Source organism: Eriocheir sinensis, chromosome 11 (genome assembly GCF_024679095.1).
Source record: "Eriocheir sinensis breed Jianghai 21 chromosome 11, ASM2467909v1, whole genome shotgun sequence".
NCBI classification, from domain to species: Eukaryota; Metazoa; Arthropoda; class Malacostraca; order Decapoda; family Varunidae; genus Eriocheir; species Eriocheir sinensis.
Window position 1 is genome coordinate 10,613,720 of NC_066519.1, and position 20,299 is coordinate 10,634,018.

At 44.3% G+C, this 20,299-nt stretch overlaps 1 protein-coding gene and 1 long non-coding RNA gene across 4 annotated transcripts in view; one reads left to right on the forward strand and one right to left on the reverse strand.

The window, feature by feature from the left end:
• The window catches only part of LOC126996821 (galactosylgalactosylxylosylprotein 3-beta-glucuronosyltransferase P-like), an 82,497-nt gene that overhangs the window by 26,945 nt on the left and 35,253 nt on the right, over positions 1 to 20,299 (forward strand). For all 3 annotated transcript variants that reach the window (XM_050857682.1, XM_050857681.1, XM_050857683.1), the window contains exons 2-5: positions 6,410 to 6,514; positions 8,225 to 8,355; positions 9,596 to 9,699; positions 17,223 to 17,364. In XM_050857682.1, the coding sequence (XP_050713639.1) occupies positions 6,498 to 6,514; positions 8,225 to 8,355; positions 9,596 to 9,699; positions 17,223 to 17,364 (394 nt within the window). In that variant the 5' untranslated portion in view covers positions 6,410 to 6,497. The remainder of the gene's footprint in view (positions 1 to 6,409; positions 6,515 to 8,224; positions 8,356 to 9,595; positions 9,700 to 17,222; positions 17,365 to 20,299) is intronic.
• Positions 1,844 to 20,298, reverse strand: LOC126996822 (uncharacterized). The gene is made up of 3 exons (XR_007751620.1): positions 19,474 to 20,298; positions 3,211 to 3,465; positions 1,844 to 2,518 (listed from the first exon to the last, which is right to left on the reverse strand). It is a non-coding gene; the product is annotated as an uncharacterized LOC126996822 (long non-coding RNA).

The window sequence follows — 20,299 nt, forward strand, 5'->3', positions numbered from 1 at the left end:
CTGGAACAGGAGGAAGGGGCGGGGAGAGAGAGGAAAGGGTGGTAACAGGGTGGGTGGCTGTGGCGGAAGAGATAGGGGAGGAGGAGGAGGAGGAGGAGGAGGAGGAGGAGGAGGAGGAGAAGGAGGAGAGCGAAGAGGAAGATGAGGGAGGGGAAGAAGGGGCAGGGGCCAGGGGAGGATGAGAAGGGAAAGAAGTGGGTGGGGGCAAGGCAAAGGAGGTCGAGGAGGAGAGGGAGGAAGGAGAGAAAGAAGGGGAAGAGGAAGAGCAAGAGGGGGAAGGGGAGGGAGTCTGGACGGAGGGGGAGGGAGAGGAAAGGCGAGTGTTGGGGGGGAGGACGACGAGGAAGGCACCTCGGAGGAGGTCGGAGGAGGGTGAGATAGGAGAGAGGCAGCGGGAGGAAGGGGAGGGGAGAAAAGAGAGGGTGCAGGAGGAGGAAGGGGAAGAAGACGAGTCCGAGGAGGAGAGGAGCGGGGAGACAACGGGGCTGGGTGGTGCAGTGCTCAGGCGTGAGGGAAGGGGCGGCAGAGAGGGCGAGGCGGAGGCGGCAGAGAGGTTAGCTGGTGAGCGCGCGGGAAGGGTTACGGGGTTACCAATGAGGTCTTTTAGTTCAGCGAGCTGTTGTGAGAGGCCTCCAATAATACCCTCCAGTTTTAATATTTTACTTTCGTCCTGGCTTGCTTTGACACAGAATCTACATTTATCAGTTTTTACATTCTTTACACGGACATATTGTGGAGCCTGACGGAAGCGACATTCGGGGCAGGTTTGAAGGCGAGAAGGCGTCTCGTCTCTTGTTGTCTGGGTCAATGGGGGTGACGCGGCTTTTAAATGGTCCCCAGGGATTTGCATTCTCCGACCAGTTGCACTTGGGTTATTTTTTGTCGACACGGGAGCTTTCCTACATGCCAGAACACACGCACGGCTAATAACAATTAACACGAAGTGAAGTATGAAATATGAAAATATGTGTACACTGATGTGGGCGAAGAGGTAGTGGTAGTGTTGGAGATAGCGACTAGCTAGACAAAGCAAAGTGTTATGAGTATAAAATACTAAAATAACACTTAGCGAGTAGCAGGCGTTGACCGTAACAGGAACGTCGACACCACCCGCAGCAGCAGCAGTAGTAGTAGTTGTTCAGTCACAGCAGCAGCACTACAGCAACAGAAACAGCCTCAGGAACCGCTGGGAAGCAGACAAAAGGAAAGCCAAAGCGCCGGAGCACAGAGAGCAAGGTGACACACGTATACCCCCGAGGCTGGGGCAGGGTCAACTGAGGCTGGGGCAGGGACAGTTCAGGGTTGCCAGGTCGGGGACTGCAAACCCGCCACATCCCTCACTGAAAACCGCCAAATCCCGCCAGACTGATTTGCTTTTTCCGTCCCCCAAAAAACGCCAAATAATATTTAAGGCATCATATTATGTAGGCTTTTTTTTTTTTTTTTTTTTACAGCAAAGGAGACAGTACAAGGGCACACAGAAAGGAAACAATAATAGAAAAAGCCCGCTGAACATTTTATTTTTCTAAAATAATATATATAAATTTATATATATATATATATATATATATATATATATATATATATATATATATATATATATATATATATATATATATATATATATATATATATATATATATATATATATATATATATATATATATATATATATATATATATATATATATATATATATATATATATATATATATATATATATATATATATATATATATATATATATATATATATATATATATATATATATATATATATATATATATATATATATATATATAGCCTAGCTATACCTATAGCTATGTTTTTCTGTAGTTTTATATATCAGAGAAATCCAGATCTGTGTCCGCGTCCTTACGGTATATGTCCTGAGTGAACAGGGCTAACATTGATGGTGAGGGAACAAATTCTTGGTAACAAATGCCGTTTCTTTGCATGAATGCACGAATGTGCAATATGCTTTCGAGGCTTTTCAGCTGCATTCTGTTTCTTATTTTATTTTTTATTAGGTTCATATGGGAAAAGACTCTTTCTACTGATGCATTACTGAAAGCGAAAGACAGCATGGAGAGAGCAAAATTCCCCAAAGCCTTACAATCTCTTTCCCCTACTGCATCCTGATGGTGGTAGACTGCCATCTAAAACTTCTCCTCCTCTACAGTTTGATCGCTTGGCCAGTTAATAGTTCCTATTCTCTGCCACTGTTCATCTAGGATGCTAATATCTCCTGAAAATCTGTTCAGGAATGACAGCTCTATGAGCTTTGGCTTCCGCTAAGAACACGTTCTGTAGACAAAGCATTTAAACTGTGAAGAAGCTGCACATTTGAAGGTAGCCTGTTTCGAAGCTCTCGGAGGAGCTGCATTAAATACTTGCGACAGAATGCCTTCATCCCATTGATGGTGTGTTGCTCCATGTCAGTTCGTGCCACTTCAAGGTTGAATTTGACCCCGAAGTCAACGGCACCCAGTGGCAAGTGGTTGCGCTCATTCTCCACCTGTTGTGAGAGAGAGAGAGAGAGAGAGAGAGAGAGAGAGAGAATTGTTATATAGCCAGATAATATAAGTTTAACTATACAATCATGCACATTAGCGGTAAATTCTGTATTCACCAGAAACAGACTCACACTGATACCTGAAGGAAACAACACCCATATCACGAGGGGAATGGGCTACACTACACTAACTTTGTTTGATCCTCAAGAAGGCAGTTATTGATAAAAAAAAAAAAGAGATGGTGTGTCGGGTGTCCTGGCCATTAGAATAGGTAACGTGGTCAGCTTCGCCTGGTGAGTGTGCAAACACTTCACACCGTCCCTCATGAGTCATAACTCATCCCTCTCTTATCTTTCTGTACTTGCTGTCTCTCCTCCTTGATGAATATTTCATCACTTTATACAACATCTCTTGATGCCCTATACAATATCACTTGAACATAATTATTAGATCTATGACCTGTCCATGATAATAAAAATAATTGCAAGACCAACTACTATATATACGCATTCCCGCAGGAGCACAGAGGGACGGGACGCATATGATTTTAATGTAATGGTTATATTATCATCCCTGAGACAATATTATATATATATATATATATATATATATATATATATATATATATATATATATATATATATATATATATATATATATAACCCAAAACACTAAACAATAAAACAAAACTTACATCAAAATTTGTGATGGATTCCCAAGTGGAGAATGTTCGCGGCAACATGAGTCTGCTCAGAAGAGACTGATACAAAGACATGAGCTCCTCCAGCAGCTTGCTGACGTTGCAGTGGTCAGACTCAAATAACTTATTGACCCTGTTGACCTGAGCTACTAGAGGCTGCAGGAACGCCAGGTACGCCTTATTTGCAGGATCAGCATACATCTGATGCAACAGCCGCGCGGTGTAGTTGTTGTCCTCATCCTTTGCAATCTGGATTAATGACGCAAATCGTAAATTCATGGAACTACATCTGTACTGACTCATATTAAATTAGTTACTACTCATGAGTCTTTTAACATAAACTTTTAACATAATTGCACACATATACACCCACACCCACACATACATCACCCCCCCCCCCAACACACACACACACGTGCTGGTACATATAGGAGCGCTCACGCACACATAGCGCACACAGTACACCCACACACACACCCACACCCACACACCCACACCCACACCCACACTTGCTGGTACACATAGGAGTATAAAAAAGCGTTCACGCACACATAGGGCACACATACATACTCACACCCACCCACCCACCCACACACACAGATACAGATACAGTTACACACACACACACACACACACACACACACACACACACACACACACACACACACACACACACACACATCCGTGCTCTCATCTATAATTAGTGAATATGCACTATCTCCTATGTCATCAAGCAGCTCTTTTAACATGCATGGTCTAAGCACGTTGTTTATAAGTGCCGTGCACTTTGTTCTGTGAAGTGCAATCTCCTTATTGAATATTGTTTTCACGAGTTCACCCAAGTGATCAATAGTTTTCATGCTTGAGTGGCACGCAATGTGAGCAGATAATTTCAGTTCACTTATCTTAGTAGTGTTGTTCACGGTCACCTTCTTGATGCCTGTATCAAGCAGCGTTCTTGTGCTTCTTCGTTGAGCAGTGGTCTTTCAGGTCCGAAAGATGGGCCCGTAGCACTGTTTTACAATATCTGCACGCGGCCTTTGTGTCATCACCTGGCACACTGGTGATCCACTCTTTTATTCCATCTTCTTTCTCCCACTCTTTACAGTATCTTCTCCCACACTTCGCCGCTTTACCCATCTTCTCCCTGATCCACCTTCCAGTGATGACCTTACTTCAGTACGTGTTCCGGTCCCGGCTAAAACTGAAGTCGTCTGGCGTCTGCGGTGAACTGAGTGCATATATATATAAGACTCGATCGTCACTATGTTTGGGTGGGTCACACAGGAAGCCTAGTTGACACAGTTATCCCAGGGGACTTCGAAGATGCCAGAACAACTACTTTGTCGAGGTTCGGCTATTCTATTATTTTTAAGCTAGATTTTCAACGCCTGGCGAAAAAAAAACTTACCTGGCACTTTTGACAGCATTGAAAGTGTATCGTCTTTCATCGTAAGCCTTTATTTTTCACGAATCAGTTGTTTATTATGTCTGCATATCATGTGAAAATTCGCCTCCGGAAGGCCTAGTGCAGGTGGCCTTAACTGACAGGAAAATAACCCCTCCCCTCTTGACCTGACGTGAGCAAGGAAAAGAAGAGGGAAAGGGAAGGGAGACGGAGAGGGAAGAGGGGAGGGGGGGGGAGAGGCAGCGATAAGTCGGAACAGGTGTGGGGAGGTCGCGGGCCGGGATGAGGGCGGGCAAGAATCAGCATCAGCATCTGAGTGCGAACATTCTTAATGAGATATAATCTGCAGGAGTGCAAATAAGGAGAGGGAAAGGGAAGGGAAACGGAGAGGGAAGTGGTAGGGGGGGAGGCAGCGATAAGTCGGAACAGGTGTGGAGAGGTCACGGGCAGGGATCTCATCCCATCGGATCGGGTAGCCGTGAAAGAGATCACGGAAGTGGCGCAGGCCCCATACGACTGCGAGGGCATCCTTGTGAGTCGTCGAGTAATTTTGTTCGGCCCTGTTAAGGGCTCAACTGGCGTACCCAATAACCTGCAGTTTAGTTATGTCATCCTTTTGTATTATTGCCGCGCCCAAACCGACGCCCGATGCATCCGTGTACAAATAAAACTCTTTGTTGAAGTCTGGATATGCAAGAATCGGTGAAGTGGTAAGTAATGTCTTAAGCTGTTGGAATGACCGTTCCTGCTCCTCGCCCCGTTGGAAAGGCGTGTCTTTTCTCGTCAGGTGAGTTAGGGGCCTTGCTATGGTTGAATAGTTCTTAATGAAACTGCAGTAGTAGCCGCTGAGTCACAAGAATGACCGTAGGGACTTTAGATTTGTAGGAGTCGGAAACTTTCGAACGGCCTCCAATTTGTCCTGTGTGGTATGGACGCCCTTGTCATCGAGAGCGTGCCCAAAGAACGTAAGCTTCTTCTGTAGGAGGTTGCACTTACTCAGTTTTAGTGTTAGCCTGCTGCTTGTAGACGAGAAAACACTTCCTGGAGTTTGTTTAAATGAGACTGAGTGTCCTTAGTGACTATTATTATGTCACCCAGGAAGGCAAAGACAGAGTCCCCCAAGAGACCTGCAAACACTAAGTTAATGAGACGTTGGGAGGCAAATGGGGCTCCAGAGATGCCAAATGGCATTTTCTTGAAGGCGAAATGGCCTGACGGTGTGCTGAAGGCAGTTAGTTCCTTCGATTCCTCGTCCAGCGGGACTTGCCAGTACCCTGTCCGTAAGTCAAGTGTGGAAAACACCCTATTTTGTGGGCCTATGGACATCAAAATGTCCTGTAGAACTGGTAGTGGGTACCTTTCCTGTTGATAATGTTTGTTTAATTGCCTATAGTCAACGGCAGGACGGCTCGTGCCGTCCTTCTTAGGGACTATAGGAACAATGGAAAGTTCCAGGGTGAATTACTCTCCTCAATAACCTCTTGAGCTAGCGTGTCCTTTACGATCTCGTCTAGTTGTTTGGGTTGTAAGTGAGGGAACCTATACGCAGGTATATATATTGGCGCCGTGCCCGCATGTAGCGGGATGTGATGTTCCATCAACGTGGTGGCCCCCAATGGGTCCCCTGGTAGAGAGATCACCGAGTGATACTGCGTAAGTAGCTCTGTACTACCACTACTACTACTACTACTACTACTACTACTACTACTACTACTACTACTACTACTACTACTACTACTACTACTTCAACTTCTGTTACTCTATGCAAAATCTCTCCGTAACCAGATGAAGAGCTGCTGAGCTGCTCCAAAAGATCTGACGACCATTTCAGCAGAGACCAGGAAAGGTGGACAACTCGACGACGAAAACAGCCATGAAGGCTTACTTCTGGTGAGCTGCGTGCTGTCTGTTTATCTATCTGTCTGTCTATCTGTCTGTCTCTCTGTTTGTTCGTCTGTCTATGTCTGTTTTAAAAACTGACGTGACATATACACTTCAAATTCTAGCGTCGAAAGATTTTATGCATTAAGATTCTCTGGAGTCATTATACGACACTAACAGTTCTGGAAGTCAGTAATCGAAAGTTATTTTTTTCTCTTAGACTCCACTGTGCACTGACACTGTCGACACCATCCCTTGACCTTTCCTCGTGTCCTAGACCTGAAAACTTCATAACAAATATTTCCAGCGGCTATAAAGAAAATTAGTCGAGTTCTCATGTTTTCCTGTTCTTGTCTCCTGAGAACCATGTGAAACGATAAAATTAAAACCTCTGAGCACACTAACATGAGATAGGGAACCAGGTGAGGAGATCAAATCAATACCTTTGTCTGAGCAGGTTGGAGCATATTACCATCAAACTGAAAACCAGGTCGCACGATGAAATTAAAACCATTTCCAATGTAGAATAATGTGCGTTCACATTGCATAAGTAACCAGGTTGAGATGAAATCCAATCCTTTCTTTGTGCAGGTTTGACCATATTACCATCAGGCAGAGAATCATACTATGAGATGAAATTAAAACCTTTGCAAGTGTTGAATAGAGCACACTAGCATTACTTAAAGAACCAGGTTGAGAGATAAAATTAAAACCTTTCTCTGAGCAGGTTTGAGCATATTTCCATGAGGCAGAGAACCAGGTCGTACGATGAAATTACTACCTTTGCCAGTGTAGGATAGAGGGCACTAACATTACGAAAATCACTAAAACCAAATTACTAAAATCAAATTAAAACCTTTGTCTGATCAGGTTTGAAGATATTAGCATCAGACAGAGAACTAAGGTGTAGAGTTGAAATTTAAACTTTTGTCTGAGCAGGCAAACATAAGAGAGCGAACCAGGTGGAGAGATCATATCAAAACCCTCGTCTGAGTAGGTTTGATCATATTATCACCAATCAAAAAGACAGTTGGTGATATAAACTTAACACCTTTGTCTAGGCAGGGTGGAGTACACTAACATCAGACAGAGAACCAGCTGGAGATGACCTAACGATTACTTATTCTATCAACCCAAAATCCCCATAAACCAGGCCTTACCATGAGCTTCCCTTTCGCTTCCTCACACCTCCTACCTCCCCGTCTTTATTATTATTATTATTATTATTATTATTATTATTATTATTATTATTATTATTATTATTATTATTATTATTATTATTATTATTATTATTATCATTATTGTTATTATTATTAGAGGCGGATCAGGTAAGGAGGGAGGAGTGCAGACACTAAAAGCTGCCTCTTCATCAGCCCCCAAACACCTGGCACGCCGAGCAAGAGAGAATGACAGCAATGAGAGAAATAGAAACGGGATGAGATGATTATAGAGGATTACAGGAGTGATGGGACAGAGAGGCAGGGCAACAAACATGCCAAATTACACAAATAAACAAAGATTAGAAAAAAATAAGTAAAAAATACAAACTGATTAAGTATGAGCATAACCTCTTGACCTCTCGTTCTTATTTTCTTTTGCCGGAGCAGGGTTTTGCGGACTTTTTCATACTCTTTTTTTTTTTTCCTAGACCTGCCTCCCTTACTGTAAGAAAAATAATAATAATGTGCAATTTACCTAACCCTCTTCCACCCGCCCCAGGAAACCAGGCACGGGGTACCAGGCAGTGTGTGTGGCCGTGGTGGTGGCGGGGCTAGTGTGGCTAGTTTTATGGCTCCTGTACCCCCCGGCGACTCCTTCAGAATGTGGCGCCTCTCTAGCAAATCTAAAAGGTACGGAGAGAGAGAGAGAGAGAGAGAGAGAGAGAGAGAGAGAGAGAGAGAGAGAGAGAGAGAGAGAGAGAGAGAGAGAGAGAGAGAGAGAGAGAGAGAGAGAGAGAGAGCAAGGCCGTAATTTCGGGGGGCAAGGGGGCTAAAGCTCCCCAAATGTTCTCAATATCAACCTCATAATAACCCTATAAGTGCTTATTCTTCAAAAAGATTCCCAAAACTGCGCATGCTCCTTTCGCTCGCCACCCTCCACCCCGCCAACCTCATGAACCTATGATGCCTTCTAGCACCCCAAAAACCTGCCAAAATTACAGAGAGAGAGAGAGAGAGAGAGAGAGAGAGAGAGAGAGAGAGTTTGTGTATATGGATCAATTTGAGGTTTTGGAATGGTTGATTAAGATTCATCTCTCACTCACTCACTACCACACGTTAAACTCAAACGCGTTCAATGCGTCAAGGACTTGGGGGTCAAAGTCGCGTCAAACCTCAAATTCTCACAGCAATGCATCGATGCAGCAAATAAAGCGAACAGAATGTTGGGCTTCATTAAAAGAAACTTTGTATTCAAGAATAAAGATGTAATACTCCCGCTCTACAACAGTTTAGTCAGACCCCACTTGGAATATGCGGTACAGTTTTGGTCTCCCCACCATGCAAAGGATATTGCTAAATTAGAAGGTGTTCAGCGTCGGGCAACGAAAACGATCCCTTCCTTGCGCAACAAATCCTACGAAGAAAGGCTTTCTACCCTTAACATGTAATCTCTTGAGAAACGTCGCCTCCGAGGAAAACTGATCGAATGTTTTAAAATACTTAATGGTTTCACGAATGTAGACAGATCAACATTGTTTATGATCGATGACACTTTGCGCACGAGGAACAATGGCGTAAAACTCAGATGTAGACAAGTAAATTCAGACTGCACCAAATTTTTCTTCACCAACGTTGTAGTGCGAGAATGGAATAAGCTTCCACCATCAGTGGTCCAGTGTAACACGATTGACTCCTTTAAAAATAAGCTCGACCGTCACTTCCTTCAACTTAATATCAACTAGAGTAGAAATGCAACGTTTTGGAGTCTTCTGATTAATGTAAAATCACTTAGGTTTAAGGACAGACCACCAAGTCTGGACCATGGGGTCTGTGTGGTCTGATTTTCTATGTAAATCTATGTAAATCTCTCTCTCTCTCTCTCTCTCTCTCTCTCTCTCTCTCTCTCTCTCTCTCTCTCTCCCTCTCTCAGACTCGCTGGTGAGGGCCATTAGGGAGGAAGTGGAGAGGAAGGACGCCAACTCACATCTTCCCATCATCTATGTTATCACACCCACCTACAGGCGACCGGAACAGGTGTGTGTGTGTGTGTGTGTGTGTGTGTGTGTGTGTGTGTGTGTGTGTGTGTGTGTGTGTGTGTGTGTACCGACGGACTGAATTCAAGGTCTTTTCTTGACCAGGCTCCCGCAAAATAAGGTGAAGTACTGGCACCCGTCATATTCAATCTCTTTGTCGGACTCATTCATGGGTTTCCTCGCCAGAGCTCTAGGAGAACTCGATGTCATCCTTATGGAGTATATGTTAGACTGGAATGAATTATTTCAGTATCAACGTCCCCTCCAAGCCCACAGAAAGGCATCGCTACCACAGTTCCGAGACTTCTAGTTAGCGGAAGACGCTGCCCTTATAGCCCGCTCAATCTTCTCTAGCATGTCTAAAAATGTATAAAAAAAACAGAAAATAAACTTTAGGAGAAAAAATAAACACTCAAACCACCATAGACAAAGACATGAAGGAAGAAAAATACTGAGGGAATATGGGAGAGGAAGAAAAGAGGGAGGAAAGGGGAGAAAAGGAGATAAAGGTGTGTTTCCTAGCTGTCTATAATTCAACATATGAATAGATTTTATATATAAAGTAAAGCCCACTCCTGATCCACCTGTTTACACCATACGTACTTGACGTTAGACTTGTGCTTCGTATACGTATATAGTAGTCATTTAAAGAGTATTGTTAGCATGGAGACTTCAACGAAAATCGACTTGCATTCTCTTTATAATCAACCAGACCTCATTATCTTTTGGAAGACTTGAGACGAAGGTTTCATAAATCGACGTTTGAAATTAGCAACTGAAGCCTTGGTTCGTAACATTCAGCCTCTCGGCGCTCCTCTACGGTGCAGAAGCCTTGACTAGTACCGACGACACAAACAAGTGGAGCATTTTCACATGACCAGCCTTTCAGAACTCTCGGTGTCACCTGGAGGGGCCGCGTAGCTCACGCCGCTACACTCACCAAGAAGCAACTGTGTCAGCCAGGGTATAATGGAGGATCTGCCACTTCTCCAAGGAAATGAAAATTTTACCTACTCGAGAATATATATTTTCTCAATAATCCGCCCGGTAGTCGAACACGGGCCCTCGAGACGGAAAATGGTTTTTATAACTTCGAGATACAACAAAAGCCTACGGTGTAAGATCTTTATAGTCATTTTCCGCTATTATCTTCTTATCGGGTCATGACATGGCTTCCCTTCTTACATTTAAACTTCGCTGAAATCTCCATCCTAGGAGATTTCAATGTTCACCACCAGCTTTGGCTTTCATCCTCTTTCACTGACCATCCTGGTGAACAAGCCTACAACTTTGCTATCCTCAACGACCTAGAGCAGTTGGTCCAGCACCCTACACGTATTCCCGACCGTCTCGGAGACCGGCCCAACAATCTAGACCTCTTCCTTACCTCAAACCCTTCTGCTTATTCTGTCAAACTGTTCTCTCCGTTGGGCTACTCCGATCACAATCTTATTTCTGCATACTGTCCTATCGCTCCTGTACACCCTCTGGACCCACCGAAGAGGCGATGATTCTGGCATTTTGCTTCAGCTCGGTGGGACGACCTGAGGATGTACTTTTCCGATTTCCCGTGGAATGATTATTGCTTCCAGGATAGAGACCCCTCTGTGTGTGCTCAGCGCATCACAGAGGTGATTGTCTCTGGAATGGAGGCATACATTCCTCGTTCTTTCTCTACTCCTCACGCTAAAAAGCCTTGGTTTAACCACGCTTGTTCTCGTGCTGTCAATGATAGAGAGGTAGCTCACAAAAGGTACCAGAGCCTTCAAACTAATGCTAATTATGAACTTTACATTTCTGCCCAAAATCGTGCCAAATCTATTCTCCGACTAACCAAAAATTCTTTCATTAATAGAAAATGCCAAAACCTTGCTTTCTCTAATTCTTCCCGTGACTTCTGGCATCTAGCCAAAAAGATCTCCTCCAACTTCACTTCTTCATCTTTCCCCCCACTCCTCAGTCCTGACGGCAACACTGCCGTCTCATCTATCTCTAAGGCTGAACTCTTCTCTCAAACTTTTTCTAAAAACTCCACTCTGGACGATTCTGGGCATATTCCTCCTACTCATCCCCCCTCTGACTCCTTTATGCCTGTTATAAAGATTCTTCAAAATGATGTTTTCTATGCCCTCTCTGGCCTCATTTCTCAGAAGGCTTATGGACCTGATGGTGTGCCTCCTATTGTCCTTAAAAACTGTGCCTCCGTGCTGTTACCCTGCCTGGTCAAACTCTTTCGCCTTTGCCTGTCAACATCTACCTTTCCTTCTTGCTGGAAGTATGCCTTCATACAGCCTGTGCCTAAGAAGGGTGACCGTTCCAATCCCTCAAACTACCGTCCTATAGCTTTACTTTCTTGTCTATCTAAAGCTTTTGAATCAATCCTTAACCGGAAGATTCAAAAGCACCTTTCCACTTCTGACCTTCTATCTGATCGCCAGTATGGGTTCCGCAAGGGGCGTTCTACTGGTGATCTCCTAGCCTTCTTAACTGACTCTTGGTCATCCTCTCTTAGCCGTTTCGGTGAAACTTTTGCTATTGCGCTGGACATATCAAAAGCTTTTGATAGGGTCTGGAACAAATCTTTGCTTTCCAAACTACCCTCCTACGCTTTCTATCCTTCTCTCTGTACCTTTATCTCCAGTTTCCTTTCTGACCGTTCTCTTTCTGCCGTGGTAGACGGTCACCGTTCTTCCCCTAAATCTATTAACAGTGGTGTCCCACAGGGTTCTGTCCTATCTCCCACTCTTTTTCTGTTGTTCATTGATGATCTTCTTTCCAAAATGAACTGTCCTATCCATTCCTACGCCGATGATTCCACTTTGCATTACTCAACTTCTTTTAATAGAAGACCCACCCTACAGGAACTTAAAGACTCAAGGGTGGAGGCTGCAGAACGCTTAGCCTCAGACCTTACTATTATTTCCGATTGGGGCAAGAAGAACCTGGTGTCCTTCAACGCCTCAAAAACACAGTTTCTCCACTTATCCACTCGACACAATCTTCCAAACAACTATCCCCTATTCTTTGACAACACCCAGCTATCACCTTCCTCAACACTAAACATCCTCGGTCTATCCTTAACTCAAAATCTCAACTGGAAACTTCATATCTCATCTCTTACTAAATCAGCTTCCTCGAGGCTGGGCGTTCTGTACCGTCTCCGCCAGTTCTTCTCCCCTGCACAGTTGCTGTCCATATACAGGGGCCTTGTCCGCCCTCGTATGGAGTATGCATCTCATGTGTGGGGGGACTCCACTCACACAGCTCTTCTGGACAGAGTGGAGGCTAAGGCTCTTCGTCTCATCAGCTCTCCTCCTCATACTGATAGTCTTCTACCTCTTAAATTCCGCCGCAATGTTGCCTCTCTTTCTATCTTCTATCGATATTTCCACGCTGACTGCTCTTCTGAACTTGCTAACTGCATGCCTTCCCCCCTCCCGCGGCCCCGCTGCACTCGACTTTCTACTCATGCTCATCCCTATACTGTCCAAACCCCTTATGCAAGAGTTAACCAGCATCTTTACTCTTTCATCCCTCACGCTGGTAAACTCTGGAATAATCTTCCTTCATCTGTATTTCCTACTGCCTATGACTTGAACTCTTTCAAGAGGAGGGTATCAGGACATCTCTCCTCCCGTATTTGATCTTGCTTTCGGCCACTTCTTTTGATTCTTTTTTAGGAGCAGCGAGTAGCGGGCTTTTTTTTATTATTGTTTTCTTTTTTTTGTGTGCCCTTGAGCTGCCTCCTTTGTTGTAAAAAAAAAAAAAAAAATTTCTTTGTCCTTCAATTTTCTCAAGCTGCTCCTCCTTACATCATGTTTTCTCTGGTAGCAAAACCTGAGATCCTCTTCGAGAGACGTGAGTCATCCACTCTCCTGCTCCGCGTCGGGGAACACGCAACACAGGAATGAATGTCATGGCTTTTTTTTTTTACAGAAAAGGAGACAGTTCAAGGGCGTGAAAAAAATAATGAAAAAAAAGCCCGCTACTTACTGTTCCTGAATAGAGTACAGAGGAGTGGCCAAATAGAGAGGTCAATTTCGGGAGGAAAGGCGTCCTGATACCCTCCTATTGAAAGAGTTCAAGTCGTAGGCAGGAGGAAATGCAGATGAAGGAAGATTGTTCCAGAGTTTACCAGCGTGAGGGACGAAAGAGTGAAGATGTTGGTTAACTCTTGCATAAGGGGTTTGGACAGTATAGGGATGAGCTTGATTGGAAAGTCGTGTGAGGCGAGACCGCGGGAGTGGGGGAGGCATGCAGTTAGCAAGTTCAGAAGAGCAGTCAGCGTGAAAATATCGATAGAAGATAGAAAGAGAGGCAACATCGTGACAGAATTTAAGAGGTAGAAGACTATCAGTAAGAGGAGGAGAGCTGATGAGACGAAGAGCCTTAGACTCCACTCTGTTCAATAGAGCTGTGTGAGTGGAGCCCTCCCCTTACACACACACACACACACACACACACACACACACACGCGAGATGCATACTCCATACAAGGACAGACAAGGCCCCTGTATACAATGGATAGCAACTGTGCGGGGGAGAACAACTGGCGCAGACGATACAGAACGCCCAACCTTGAGGAAGCTGATTTAGTGAGAGAGGAGAGGTAAAGTTTCCAGTTAAGATTTTGAGTTAAGGATAGACCGAGGATATTTAGTGTTGAAGAAGGTGACAGCTGAGTGTTGTCGAAGAATAGGGGATAGGTGCTTGGAAGATTGTGTCGAGTTGATAGGTGGAGAAATTGAGTTTTTGAGGCACTGAAGGACACAAAGTTCCTTCTACCCCAATCGGAAATGATAGCAAGGTCTGAGGTTAAGCGTTCTGCAATCTCCAGTCTGGAGTCATGTACTTTCTTTTGGGATGGTCTTCTATTGAAAGAAGTTGAATAATACAGAGTGAAATCGTCGGCGTATGAGTGGACAGGACAGTTTGTTATGGAAAGAAGATCATTGATGAATAACAGGAAGAGAGTGGGTGATAGGACAGAGCCTTGTGGAACACCACTGTTAATAGGTTTAGGTGAAGAACAGTGACCGTCTACCACCCCAGAGATAGAACGGCCGGAAAGGAAAGTGGAGATAAAGGAACAGAGAGAGGGATAGAATCCGAAAGAGGGCAGTTTAGAAACCAAAGACTTGTGCCAGACTATATCGAAGGCTTTCGATATGTCTAGTGCAACAGAGAGTTTCACTGAAACGGCCAAGAGAGGATAACCAAGAGTCAGTTAAGAGAGCAAGAAGATCGCCAGTAGAACGCCCCTTGCGGAACCCATACTGGCGATCAGATAGAAGGTTAGATATGAAAAGGTACTTTTGAATCTTCCGGTTAAGGATTGATTCAAAAGCTTTAGATAGACAGGAAAGTAAAGCTATAGGGCGGTAGTTTGAGGGATTGGAACGGTCACCCTTCTTAGGCACAGGCTGTAGGAAGGCGTACTTTCAACAGAAAGGAAAGGTAGATGTTGATAGGCAGAAACGAAAGAGTTTGACCAGGTAGGGTGTCAGCACGGAAGCACAGTTTTTAAGGACAATAGGAGGCACTCCATCAGGTCCATAAGCCTTCTGAGAGTTGAGGCCAGAGAGGGCATAGAAAACATCATTATGAAGAATCTTAATAACAGGCATAAAGGAGTCAGAGGGGGGATGAGTAGGAGGGATATGCCCAGAATCGTCCAAGGTGGAGTTCTTACAGAAAGTTTGAGCGAAGAGTTCAGCCTTAGAGAGAGATGAGACAGCCGTGCTGCCGCCTTACAACTGCTATCATGGCTATCTTCATTTCTCGAAGAACATGGGAAACTAATCTAATCGGGAGAACAAATCTCATTCCCAGCAATCCCTCGGGACTTAAACCTGAAACCGTGAGAAAAATTTTACCCATTAAATAATCCTCCAGGAATCCGAACGGCCGCGCCCTCGAGACACGAGGCCACACTCCAGCGTCGAGCCAAGAAGTAATCCAAGGCTGAAGGCCTTCATAGTCCTTGGCCGCGTCTCTGGCCATTGCGTGGCCACTTGTCCACATGCCTGACTAGCTTGTTCAAGTTGCTGTTCTACGGCCAGTTTCAAGGGGCATCAGAAAAGTTGGAGACCCTCAAACAGTTATTCCAAGAATTTTTTAATTCCTCCTTGGAGAACTGCAACATTTTGCCCAGCAACCTGGGAACAATAGGAAACAAATGACCACAACGAAAAACTGTGAAGGATGGAGTGGAATCACTGGAGGAGGTAAACAAAGCAACCGATTATCACGAAGGGACAAGAGCAGCAACGAAGATAACACGATATCCAGCATGGCCCTGCCCCGTCCTGTGTGGCACGGTCTGTGGACACAGGACTGGACTCATCAGCCATCATAATGCTCATCAACGATGACGCCAACAACCACTGCTTTCCATTCATCTCCTCAGAGTCTAGAGCAGCGGTTCTCAACTGATGGTCCATGGTGACGTTGTGGGTGGGTCACAGGACGTATACTGTTATGGTAATAAACCGGAAAAGGAAGGTACATAATTTTAATTTTATTGAAAATTCAGGACGAACAATATAATAAGTAAAATAACTAGCCTTTCATTTTATTATATCATTCCTGTTTAAGACTGATTGATTGGTTGGGGGAGTTCCATTCTTGGCGCCGCAACTGCAAGGTCATATGGCGTCGAATATAAAACAAATTAAACTATAATGTAAAACTGCAAAAAAAAAGGAATTAATTAAAAACATGATAAAAGAAAACTCAATAAAAGGTCAATAAAACCTTCAGTAGGTTGAGGACGCCAGCCTCCTGCAGGAAGCCATAAGCGTCATGCCCCGGGCAGAGCCTTCTCTCCCAGAACTAGGGAAAGAGAAACTCCCATCTCCACCCCAGCACCGGGACATGTACCGCTCTCGCAGGTCCCCCAAAGTGGGACACTCGACCAACAGGTGCCGCACTGTCAGGGGAACCAAGCAGTCATCACAGTAGGGCTGAACTCCTCGGAGACATGAGAAAGCCATGTGTATATCTAGTGTGACCCACCCTAAGAAACATATTGGCAATCTTTAAGTTTTAGATGCTAAGTAGCACTTCGAATCACTTCCAGTCTCTAAATTTAATATATTACAAAATGAATATCCGATATTCACTGTACGAGTCGCAGTGGCGAGCCATCCTGTTGAATCCTTTCAGCTGCTGCGCGGCTACATACAACACTCATAAAGTGTTGTAGCCATGTATATTCCAAAACATAATGCTTGTTCCGTGTGCTTAATTTATCCTTATTCAAAAATGAATGGTCTACGACATTTATTTTTTTCGGGTTGGTGGTCCGTAGCATGAAAGGAGTTGAGAACCACTGGTCTAGAGGGCCAAGGGAGAACACTGCCCTAGAACATCCCCACGACATTGGTACAATTAAGGTCGACTTCGGCAACGATGAACTGCAACAAGTGTGTGTGTGTGTGTGTGTGTGTGTGTGTGTGTGTGTGTGTGTGTGTGTGTGTGTGTGTGTGTGTGTGTGTTTAGTGTCCTTGCCCACCTCCCCAGATGCCTGAGCTGACTCGCCTGGCCCAGACACTAATGAATGTACCCCGCGTACACTGGCTAGTGGCAGAGGACGCCCAGACCACCAACACCAGAGTGACGTACTACCTCCTGCAGACCGGCCTGTCGCACACCTACCTCCTGAGTGAGTGTGTGTGACTGTGTACCTCAGTGAGTGTACTTATTGGCCTCAAGGTGTACGGAATGATAAACCTCAGTCTGTGTTTAACTATAGACCCCAGTGAAAATGTGAAATATACATTTCAGTCTTCATGATCATAGGCTTACTACAGTATCTCCTGCCGTGAGTATTTGTCATGATAATAATGAGTGTGTAATTATACTAATACTATACAAGTGTATTGTGCCCCGGTGACCGTTATAAGCCACGTTATCGTATCATAATCATTCTAACAGCAGCCTCGCCATGTCGTTAGGTTATTATAACACACACACATCCTCAATTGATGCGCTCAGCTTCTCTAGTTAGGGATCTGGGGTGGGATGTTCAAAAGATCTTAGCGCGCCAATAGCGGCCGCCTTCGCTCGTGGGCTACGATGTCCACCAAGTGTATTTTCTAAGGTTGGTGACTATGATCGTATTTTCTAAGGTTGGTGACTATGATCGTAGCTCACGATGATGCGATTTAACGGCAGGGTCCGTTCCGATCCGCTCGTCCTTAAGCATCCTCGCTGACTATCGCTGGCCAGTCAGAAGCAGATTTCGTTGACACTGGTCCCCGTGAGCCAATCCTAATGCACTATCACAATGTAAACAAATACACTGCTAGCACATGTCTTCGTATCTCAGTAACACTAAAGCTGACCGAAACGGGATAGCGGTGTGTTGATAAAACGAATTTCATTTCAAATGTCCCCCCAAACACTCAGTTGTACTAAAAAAATCAAATGGAAGAAAAATCACCGAAAAATAGGAAGCGGTAACAGAGGAAACATTTACTTAAGATTTAATGCATTAAGCAAACTTTTACAGGGAGGCAAAGCAAAAAAATCATGTACTTATACCTCTGGGTATCTATATTTCTCAAGAGATGTTCTGAAGAGCACACGTGTCAGCCAGTTGATCCCTGTGGTCATTACTGTGTTATGTATGTGTCTCCCAACATATTCTGGAACGAGCCACTTGCAAAAAATATCAAGGTCATTAAAATCTGCAAATGGCAAGCTCCAGCATATGATCTTGTCGTTCCTCAAAATAGTGGTTCCACTCTAATATTTCAGCACGTGCTCGTCACAGAAACCAAATGGGTCCATTCTAATTTCTTTCAAGCGTCAGTGCTCTACATATTGCCAGATCGTGCTACAATAGCACTTGCAACTTCGTCTTCATTCACGCTACATGGGGACAGGATAAATAAACAAATTCAACATTACTAGGATTTCTACATGATCCGCTTAAGGTGCTCTCGGAAATCGTAGCTCAAAGAGCAAACGTGGCGGACGGATGATTCGTAAAGTTCGTTCATATATACACTATAGCGAGTTACGAGCGCGCTACGAATGCTTCAACTGCTAAAATGACTTTAGCGACCATTTCGAGCTTTTGAACATCCCACCACTCATGGAAGAACGCTATATAAAACACAGTCCAGACTTCCTACTTCCGCTTCCTTGTGTGGATCATTTCCGCTACTCCGCCACGTACCATCCTCTAACAAAGGCCCATGTTCCCTCCAAGGAGGGAGGGGGGGCGCGCAAATTATAAGGAAGGGAGGAACACGAAAATGAACCAGAATTTTGTGACTATAGACAGGGTAAGTATATACTGACTATAATTTAACATAGTTTCTATTAAGGTTTTAATTAAGTACAAGCGATAAATGCAACCTCTTGGATCACCTATGTCTCGTAATCTTAGATTAAACAAGAATCCAGTCAGCCTGTGTATGGCAGCTCTTGATAACAGAGCTATTCACCACCTGCCATCCCCGTCAGTGAATCTGACCTATCCTACTTAACAATACGAACTACTCGACTACTTGGTTTTCTGTCCTCCTTCAATACTCCCTGCTTCTACGCCTGTTTCTGCCTCTCCATTCAAACAGACCTATCGCCACTCATCTTCGCTGCATCTTGTTAAAGTATCGAAATCGACACTTTAACAAGGATACAATAGGATACAAGGAGACTGTGTGACAGAGCTGGGTCTACCAACATGCGTGGAGTGAATTTATTTCGCAAATAAAATAGTAGCCATCCAAAACTAAGGCCTCTCCAAAACCAAGGCACCAACCGTGCAGGCTTTCCAAACGAGGAGTCTGAGGAGAGGTGTGAGGTGACAGGCTCGTGAACAGCTGCTTCCTCGGTGAAGGCGTTGTAGAGAGAATATAAACAACTGGACGATGGGGAAAGTATGTCATTGGTTATGAGCATCAAGGAGCACCCGGCTAGAGCAACTATCTCCAATCAGTGCACCATCATGCCTTTATCTAAGAGACGGGGCAGTGAGTGAAGATAATTCCTCAAGCCTGGTGCTCATTGATGGTCTTAATCATCAATAATAGTTCCCGAGTGGTCCTTATATTTGCTTACATCTCTCCCTAAACCAAATTCATGGTGGAGGAAGCTGTTCATGGGCTGACGTCTCTCACTCACGCCCAGTTTGAAGAGCACTACCATTGCATCACACATTTTTACCTGTGATGTACTACAGCTGACTGACTCTTCTAATTCACTAAAACTAATAAATGCCAAGATATCGGGTCGATATTCATCCTCAACCCGTAATCTCTCATTTCACTTATAAAACCATCAACAATCTACTTCTACATTATTCCATGCCCCGTATTACGTTAACGAGGTGGATTTCCTATCATATTTCTGGAACCATACTGTGTCCACACACAGCAGTTGCCCCTAGAACAAGCAATTCACCTGTCTATTGACCTATGTAGCTAATCATCACCAATCACTAGCCAACCCGCTCTCCCTTCCCTCCCCTGCGAAAACAATCTGACCACACACGGCACTCCTTAAAGCCAGTAACCCACCGTCATTATTCCCTATCTATAAACCTATGTGACTAATCTTCTCCAATCACTAGCCCTTCCCTCCCTTCC